This window comes from Coffea eugenioides, chromosome 7 (assembly GCF_003713205.1).
Source record: "Coffea eugenioides isolate CCC68of chromosome 7, Ceug_1.0, whole genome shotgun sequence".
Taxonomy (NCBI): domain Eukaryota; kingdom Viridiplantae; phylum Streptophyta; class Magnoliopsida; order Gentianales; family Rubiaceae; genus Coffea; species Coffea eugenioides.
In genome coordinates, this window is record NC_040041.1 from 6462770 (window position 1) to 6473126 (window position 10357).

At 34.8% G+C, this 10357-nt stretch overlaps 1 protein-coding gene across 1 annotated transcript; it reads left to right on the plus strand.

Annotated features, from left to right (window-relative positions):
* The first annotated feature begins 1785 nt into the window (after positions 1-1785).
* LOC113777429 lies at positions 1786-5814 on the plus strand. Its single transcript, XM_027322510.1, has 3 exons — positions 1786-2183; positions 3450-4201; positions 5066-5814. The coding sequence occupies exons 1-3, from the start codon at positions 1863-1865 to the stop codon at positions 5592-5594; spliced, it is 1602 nt and encodes a 533-aa protein (XP_027178311.1). The 5' UTR covers positions 1786-1862; the 3' UTR covers positions 5595-5814.
* The last annotated feature ends 4543 nt before the right edge of the window (positions 5815-10357 follow it).

Consider the following 10357-nt stretch of genomic DNA (forward strand, 5'->3'; position numbering starts at 1 on the left):
CTAAATCCTTTAGCGATTTAATTTTAATTTTTTTAAAAAACTAACACTTCATTTTAGAAAAAAGGAAATAGAAAGATTCGAGATTCATGAAAAAGGTCTAAATTTTGAGAAATCTATAAACGAGGTATAGATTACTCTTCACAAATTATAATAATTAGTAAATATTATATGACAAAATAACCTTATTACGAATGTAAGATTTATCAAATGGAAATGCGCATTTGATGAATATAATTGTACACGTTGATTAATATAAATGTACTTTCGAACGTGTACACTTAAATTGACATATGTACACATGTGTACACTTGAATGTGTACACTTGAATGTTTGAGTGCACACTTATGATGTACGTACACTAATGATGTATGCACATAGAAACCTAAAGATAATTTCATGATTTTGCTTACAACACAAATATATATACACACAAATACAAAACTAGAATGTTTAAATTAAAAATATTTAATTAACAAAAAATATATAATTGTGTGCAATTATATATATGGGTTAAAATCTATTTTTTAATAATTAACAAATAGTACCCAATCCACCATTCACAAATTTCTTCAAAACTTACCTCCTTATGAATTTGTAATGTTTTGACATCCTTTTTCCAAAACTTCCCTTTAATTTAGCCGCCGCCCTTCCCACTGGCGGGACCCGAAAGTACTGGGATCAAAGGAAAGCGGGCAAATTGATCTACTAATTAGGACCAGAATGTGCCTCTAGCCCCACAGCCTCTTCATTCAATTCGGATAGTCCTAAAATCGTGGCAGCGACAGCAAATTCTGATTCGTCTAAACTCTTAGGCAACGTTTGGATCCAAGGAAAGGAAGGGAAAGGAATGGATACTTAAAAAAAAAAAAAATGATAGGAAAGGAGAGTGGAGGAATGTGGATTACATCCATCTTGTTTTGATTAAGTCTGGAAGAAAAACAAAGAAAATACTGAATTTTAGTTTGAATTGAAGAAGAAAAAAAGGAAAAGAAAAGATCAAATGTTAATTTACTAAAAAAGATGGGAAAATGATCTTTTTAAAAAATTTAAAATTATTTCAATTAATTTAGTTTTGTTTTCCTCCATTTTTGCTCACCTTTAATGCCTAGTTAGGGAGTTCAGGTTTCAAAGAAATAGAAAAGAAAGGAAGGAAAAGGTGGACTTTCCTCCGTTTGGAACATTTAAGTGAGACGGAAAAGAAAAGAAACGAACAGATCTTGAAAGGAAGCCAAGCTAACAGTGCAAAATTTTTTCTGACCAAAACGGGCCGAAAGCGAAGGAAAAGTGATGGAAGCTTACAAAATTTTTTCAAATTGCCCATTTTATCCTCACAAAGGTATTGAATAAAATTTTATTAACATAGATATCCAAAATCAATTCATTTCTTTCTAGAACTCTCAAACAATATTTAAAATTTATTTTATTCTTTTCTTATCCTTTCTTTTCTCTCGTAACTTAACCTTTCTTTTCTTTTCTATGCTCAACTCACAAACTAGCTATTAAGCAAAAACAATAATTCAATAAAACTCCCTTTCTCTTCCTATCCTTTTCTTTCCCTCATTAAAAATCAATCCAAACAATAAAAAATCAAATTCCTCAAATTGCTCTCTTTTCCTTTCCCTCGCATTGACTCAGTCCAAATGGTGCCTTACTTTGGGAGTAGATTTCTAATCCTAGTCATCATCCTGTGGGACCCACTCCTCCCCTAAGGCCATACAAATCTCCCCAACTGTTAGCATCTTCCGACAAAACCCCCATGCTCAAGTCTAACAAACGTAAGACTAGCTTTCAAGAATCCTCAGATCTCCTCCGTCCGAGTCAACGCCCCGTACCATCCCGACTTCTTGGAAATCAATCAAACCATGACGATGGGGTTGTTCAAAAGAGTAAAAGGCATAAAATCAGAAACATTCACACTTATTCTAGTGAATCTTGCAGGAATAATGGAAAGAGCTGATGAATCTTTACTCCCAGGAGTATATAACGAAGTTGGGGCTGCTTTGCATACTGACCCAACTGGACTGGGATCATTAACGCTCTTTAGATCCATTGTTCAGTCTGCTTGCTACCCGCTTGCCACCTACTTGGCCGTCCGCCATAACCGAACCCACGTCATTGCTCTCGGGGCTTTTCTCTGGGCTGCCGCCACTTTTCTAGTTGGCTGCTCTTCCACATTTGTTCAGGTGGCTACTAAACTCTTGAGTGTTGTGATTTATGTGTATTTGGTTGTTTGATGATGGTTCTGTGTGTTTTTAGTGTTATTAGTTTGTGGGTCGTGGTTAATTTCTTCCAAGTGAATCATAATATTATATTCAAAGCAAAAAATGTCTCTCATGGAGAGGCCAGAATATAATGAGTTCAGAGGTAAACTGAAAAGGGTCCTGTAGAATGGCCTTGATTTTGCTCTTTTTTTTTTTTATCACAGATGAACTGTGTATTAGAGGAAATGAATTGATACGGGTATTGCTTGATTTGAACTACCTGTGTTCTTTCATTAGTTGTATTGTGATAGTTGCATAAGTTTAATTAATAAGTGCAACCCAAGATTGCGAGGAAAAATAGGCCTTGTTTCGAAAAGTTCATTGGTGCAAGCACCATCAACTTCGGTGGAAAAAATGAATCCAAACAAATTCTGACAAATCATCTATAGTGGGACATAGTGTTTCACAACAGAGGGTACGACAAATGATTCATAAGAAGGGTGAATTGTCAGAATATGATTGAATTGTATCTCTTGACTGACATGTCACATTATTAAGGTATTTGCGTCATAAATCTCCTGGTTGAAATGCATCTACTTTGCTTGCTTGCTAATTGATGAAGTTCATATTACAACAGTGGAAGGTAAAAATGTGTATAAAATAACCGTGTTTGATTTACCAGAGTTAGTGGTAAAAGCAAGGTGTAGGAATAAAAAGTAAAGCTTGGGGGTGTAAGCATCACCAATGTGTGAGCTTTTCTTTAGAACCAACTGGAGTTAGTGTTTCAAGTTCTGTTATATCAAGGTTCTGTTATATTAAGTCCTGGAGCTACTCGTTTAAGTTTAAAGAAACTAGACATCTCCACTCACAGCTGATCAATATTATCTATCGCACATTCAAGTGTTTTGTGATAATGTATATCATTTCAATGCCAGTTGTATTAACACCACCTGTGAATGTTCCTGGAAAAAAAATTAAACGCTTGAGTATGAACCATAAATTTTAGAGACAAACTAACACCAGTAAAGAATTCATAAAAGACAAATAGGAAAGAGTTATCAAACTTTTGCGGTTAGTCCTAGTTTTAATGATGCCAATCAGGAGTCATGCATGCTCTTGCAACCTAGGTTTATATGTGTAAATTTTTATCATTTTGCAGAACTTAACTACTGACTTTTTGTGCCGAAAATAGCGTTCTCTTTTGTGCAATACGCCATACTTAATACTTTATCATCTCATCTTTGTTAGCTTGCAGTTTCAAGAGGTCTGAATGGCATAGGACTTGCCATAGTTTTACCTGCTATTCAGTCCCTTGTTGCTGACTCAACTGATGAAACCAACCGCGGTACAGCTTTTGGCTGGTTACAACTGACTGGAAACTTTGGCTCCATCATTGGTGGACTTCTATCAGTGCTGATGGCCTCTACATCATTCATGGGAATCCCTGGCTGGAGAATAGCTTTTTATCTAGTTGGATTGCTGAGTATTGTAGTTGGTATTTTAGTTGGCCTCTTTGCCAAAGATCCCCACTATTTTGACTGCAATGGGAATGCAAAAGAACAAGCCCCTCATAAACCCTTTCGCTCTGAGATTAAGGACCTCATTAAAGAAGCAAAAGCTGTCATAAGTATACCATCCTTCCAAATATTGATCGCTCAGGGCGTCTCTGGTTCATTTCCTTGGTCGAGTCTTTCATTTGCCCCAATGTGGTTAGAGCTTATTGGCTTTTCCCACAAGACAACAGCATTCCTTTGGACACTGTTCTCTGTGGCTGGATCATTGGGGGCATTATTTGGTGGAAAGATGGGGGATGTACTCGCCCAACGGTTACCCAATACTGGGAGAATTATGCTTTCACAAATAAGTGCTGGTTCAGGTATTCCTTTAGCAGCAATTTTGCTTCTGGCATTGCCAGATGATCCTTCTTCAGCACTATCACACGGCCTCGTTTTGTTCATCATGGGATTAATGATGAGTTGGAATGCTCCAGCAACAAACAAGTATGTTCTTAGGAGATCTCTCAGTATTTTACTTGAGAATGATTACATGTTGTCCTTTTTCTTTTAAGCTTTAAAATGGCATAAGATTGAGCCCCCTACTTGGCACCATCTTTTGGTGGATGGGACTGTATAAGAGTCAGGCATCTCCTACATTAAGTAAAGAAAGTTTAAATCTGTAAAATTTTCCTCTAAAGAATTTAAGACAATTATAACTTGTTTGCCAGAAAACATATCAGAGTGTGACCATAGTCATCTGATAGGGCGACAGGAAAATTAAATCTAACCGAATTGTGACTCTGTTGGACAGTGAGAGCTTATGCTTTAGATATAAGAATTGATTGTCTATAGGAAATGTGTAAGAAAAACATATTATTATTTCACTAGTTAATTGGAGATACTGCACACTGAAGTTCCTTTGGGCATTAAAGTCCTTGTCTTGGGTTACTATCCCAGACCTATTCCTTAATTCTGTTGCAAGGAGAAGGTAAGTTAGGTTTCTTAATAGTGTGATAGTGTCCAATTAGATATCTTCTGAAAATCCAGTCAACTACATTTAATATCTTTTGTAAGAGTCTTTATTTGATAATTCTCCTTGAGGTTTGATTTTGCTCGCTTATATATGCACACATGCAATTATGTCCTCACCAAAGAAGGAATGCCAGAAAAGAGAAGGTTCAGTGAATTGAAGATGCTTCAAACTAGCTTATACAATATGTTCTGCTTCCTGTACGGGGAATAACAAGCTGGTAGTGAATGCATTTAGTTACTTCTGGATGTATGATTGTTTCAAGGGTGTGTGATGCACTTTGTTAATAGTTTCCCTATTTCATCTGCTACAAAAGTTCACTCTTGAATTGTGTGCAGTCCTATATTTGCTGAGATAGTCCCTGAGAGAGCTCGAACTAGCATCTATGCATTAGATCGATCATTTGAGTCCATTCTAGCATCATTTGCTCCTCCTATTGTTGGGATTTTGGCTCAGCATGTTTATGGTTACAAGCCATTTCCAAAGGGATCAACAAATTCCGAAGAAATTGAAACGGATAGAGAGAATGCTGCAGCACTTGCGAAGGCCCTTTACACAGCGATAGGGATTCCAATGGCAATCTGTAGTTCTATCTATTCCTTTCTCTATTGTACATATCCAAGAGACAGGGACAGAGCAAGAATGCAAGCACTGATTGAAGCAGAGATGCAACAGATAGATACAGATACACACCCTCAGGAAGAAGAATACAGTCAACCTTTTGTTTTGCAGTCTGATGAACTCCAGGCAAAGAAAAGCAGTGTAATTGACATAGATCATGAATCCTATGAAGGCCTCGAGTTTGATGAGAATGATGAGAAGAGGCTTCTTTCACATCAGGCTTTCTCTAATAAGAGCAAATCATAGGAGTCACAGATTTTTGCTAATTTTCTTCCATTTTACTGAGGCAGCTCTGGATGGAATTCATCAAAATACACACTCCTTCTCAATAGTAAATCAGTCTCGACAAAAAGAGGAGCTTGGTAATCATCATGTCATGCTTTTAATTTTTCTCATAAAACTTTGATTTTACTGTCAGAGGTGCATTGCAACCAAAAAAAAAAACACTTTAATTTAACTCATGTAAGTGCGAATATTGAACATTTAGTTTATTTTAATGTAGAAAATTAGCATATCAAGACATTTTTTTGCTTGACAATGTCAGTAATGTTTATATAACATGTCTTAGGTTGGTTTATTTCCTGAAAAAATGACTGAATATACTTGCAAGAAAGTTCAAATTGTTCACTATATATGGCACATATATGACGGTTACTATGATTATCTTCACCGTATAGAATTGACTTGTACCACATGAAGAGAATGCCTGCTTTATGCAATTTTCAGACATGTAGATCAAGATTGTACCTTGTTACTTTCTATAACTAGTTGATCATGGCTTAAGCTGAAAACTATTTCTAGCTACTCATTTTTGCTTCTAACATCCGTCTTTTTAGTCCATTTGAACTGAAAAAGATTGATTATGACAAGCAATGCTAAGGCATTTTTGAGCTACTTCTAACTTTTTAAAAATTGTAAAGGAACAAACTTTCAGTTTCTGAACAGCTCTCCTAATAATAAATTTTTAAGATCAACTTAGAGAAAATAAAACAACATCAGAAGAATCCCTGCAGATTCTAGTTGGTTTATGGACATGGGATCAGTTGAGTCAATTTTTTCCTAACCATGCCAGGATGTTTTATGCACTTCTTTTTTTTTTTTTTGGTCTAAACTTTGCACTTACAAGCCCTTCATCATTTAGTCTAAATCCTCTTTGTACCTACAAAGAGGAGTCCTTTACTTTGCTGCAATTGCAGCCTTATTAGCTGATCCTAATACACGTAATTGTTAGAGAAGGGAAAATTTGTAGATCCAACAATTATCAATTATGCATGGCTTTAATAAAGGCCTCTGCAAAGCTTGTCACCCTATTCCTTTCTCCATCTTTATTCTTTCCAGATTGTTTCATGTGCACATCTTTGTGCCACACAAATGCAATCACAAGACAGGCCAAAATAGCCCCACCCCATCAACTTTGTGGCTTCAGGAAGGTGTTTTGGTCAGTTTATTCTTGTGGTGTTTATATGGGCTCACACTAACAAATTAATACTACACATCAATCTTTTTTTTTTTTATAACATCTCTCAATGACTGTTTCTTGCATTATCCTCCCAAGAACTATCTATAATTTGCATGCATATGATCATTAGTCTTTCATTTCCTGATTAAGTTAATGAAACTCAAAAGAGAAAAAGAAAATTTTCCATACTTGGTGAATTAATAATGGGAAGTGAGATCTAGGATTATGGCAGCCTTGAAGCTCCATGTGATATGCCGGCCAAAGTGTATAAAATGCAAGGTCAAACATCAGTCTCTGACTCTGACTGGGGAGGTAATGTTTCACATTTGGATCATGAATTGGATTTTTTTTTTCTTCTTCATTTATTTATGTATATGTCACATTTCGTCTTCACATGGATGAAGAACAAAACAGAAGCTACAAGTTTCTGAAATAGTTAACCAAAGCTTCAAGGAAAGAAAATATTCAAAAGAGAGCATCCTTGAAGAAAGATAACATGAGGCATGATCATGTGCATGGGGATTCAAGTTTGTTAGGACTTATTATTGAATTTAATTATTCAGAAAATGGACAATTATTAACTAGATGACTTGTCAATGTAATTAATTTTGGCTTTCTTTCATGTGTCCCAAAATGTAAAAGAATAGGTCTTTTTCAAAGTTTTAGTAAGTTGTAATGCTTGCACTGCCTATAAAATATTATAAAAATAAATTGTTGGCATCACTATATATTGTTCACACTGCTGAACCTAGACCACAATATCTTGCCATTTTGCTTTTCCTCCACACAGTTGGGGAGTTGGGTGTTAAGCAAATATGTGTGTATGTGTGTGTGTCTATATATATATATATATATATATATATATATATAATCCCAATAAAAAGGAAAAAAAGATTGTATTAAATACCAGCAGCCGTCAAATTTTACATCATGCTTCCCTTGACCATCCTCCTGTGTCCATCCCCATGCCATCACCTACACTCACATTCGACAGAACAATGAAGGAAAATTTGCATACATATGTAGTTAAGGTAGATTGTTGTGTTCCAGTTTTGATGTAGGTTCATTCAAAGGTTTTACCAATTATAAAAATTAAAAATAAAAATAGAAAAATTTCCGCATTCACTTTTACCAATTATGCTCCAATAATGAAAATTCTGAACCTAGGTGTTGTCGAGGAAAAAGTTTTTCACATGGCTTTTACTAGGAACTGAACTAAAAGTTTCCATATTCCTATATGCTTCACATAAGATATGCTAGCATCTTGGCAAAATCCAACAATCGGAAGATGATTTCAAACATTTTCTAGTTCTCAGTGGGACTAGCTCATAATTTGATGGGGCTCCAAATTGTCGGTTATAATGGGTGGAAGGTCTTAAAATCACACACCCCCCACCCTTTCTCTCTCAAATTATGACAAAATCAGTGAACTTCATTCACTAATTGGATACTCCAAAATTTCCACATTATCCAACATCAAAACCCCATATTAAAATCACATAAATGAGGGATCCAATCTGCCAAGAAAATAAATAAATAAAAAGGATCCAATGAAGCACGTGGGGTCCAATTTGGCAACATGTCTTATATCCTAAATGCTTCAGCAATTTTCTACTCCACAGTAGCCATTTTTCTCTTCATTTAATTAAGATACAATTTTGGACTTCTGTTGTGTATGGAATTAACGTGCCTTGGCTTCTTCTGGGGCATGGATTCAGGACCCAGCATTTAAGATTCCAATTGATAAGGGTCTTCAAAACTATCAAGAATCATGTATTTTGGATAGATTTCCTTCGGCTAATAATCAAATTTTCAGGGAAAACCTACAAGTACCTTGTTGTCCACTAGTTTTATTAGATTAGTCACTTAAGTGCTGGACATCTATCAATTTTATGCCTCATGTTTTGGTTTAGCTCAATTTTTTTTTCGCTGAGGAGTATTCCAGTCTTTCGATCAGACTAATCCCCTAAAACTGTTTAACTCAATTGATTCTTGGTATTTCTAAATGACAGAACTGGATAAAGCACCTAATGTAGCATATTGATTGAAACAAATATGGACAAAATATGCAAAATATAGAAAAGCCACAGTATGTAAAAATCATTAAAAAAAAAAAAAAAAGCTGTGAAGGACTGAAATGGAATTGAGTCCAAAACATCATTGACCAAAAATGTCAAATTTGAAACATTATCAGCCAAAACATATAAAGGTGAACGAGATGCAATTTGTCCATTATAATTAGGCAGATACTTCGTTTATTACTAGACATTTAGTTCGATTGTACGTTCATCTCATTTACAATTTCATTTTGTGTACTAGGGTTTCATGCCGAGCAAAACTTTTATGTCTGGAATAATTGAAGAAGTATTTTGGGATATTGCTTCCAACAAAATTTTCTTGATTTATTATCGATAGGCTAACAAAATTTCACAAAGGTTATTTGTTTAATAATCACTAACGAGAACAGTCATTAATCAAACGCAGAATTAAATATTTATTCTACTACTATACACACCATTTTCATGTACCTTAAGGTTCTAGGTGTTAAATTTTTTTAAAAAAATAAAATAAAATTGAAAAAAGCGTCCATATACGAGGGAACACAAATGTTGGTATTGAACTATAGATTAAAGTGTTGTGTTTTTTAACTAGTGATTCAATGGCTCGTTAGAAAAATCTTTTCTTACTTCATTTTAATTGATTCGAAAATTGTCTGAACAAAAGCTAGGTTACCATCCAAATTGCTGGTCCAAATCTGGAATTTGACTATTACTTAACTGTCAAATAGCTAACCACATAAGCCAGCAATGTTAAGGCCCCAAAACCAGTTGGGCATGTTCTCAAAGTAGAAAAAAAGGAAAATGAAGAATATTTACAGAAAAATCCACTCAAGGTTGATCCAGATCAAATTGGCAAGCAGGAATGTCAAAAAAGTACGACTTGGTTGCAAGGAAGTCAACTATTTCAATTTCCAACTATTTGTCTCCTGCAAGAGCTAGCATGATTTCAATAGTGAGAATGTTTACTATTTCAGTATGTAGTTATTCTAAAGATTTTCCTATATATTGCGCTGTTTTATGATACAATCTCTCCTTTTCTATTTCTTCAATTCTTCCTCTTTTTCTCATTTTGGTTACTAAATATTATTGACTTGATAAAGATTTTTGTTCTTCAAAACTTTTTTTAAAACCAAAAGGGCAGACGAAAGGGATTTGTCTTTTATGATCATTTCTATAGCTACCTAATATTATTGTTTGGATTGACCATTATTTCCCTAATTTTATTTGTTTACATTATCGTTACAATTTTCCATACAACTTTTTATCTTCTCAATTACCTTTTTATCTCACATACATCACATCACAAAAAGTGCTACAGTAAAAATATCCCAAATAACTTACAATCCAAACAAACTTTTAAGTTAGACCGAAACGAGGAGGAGAAAGGTTGAAGCCTTCCCTAAATTCCGTGGTTGCATTAAAACATGACAGCATTTAGTCAAATGCAGTATGAAGTTGTTGCTGGAATTTAAGTAGTATAAAACATATCC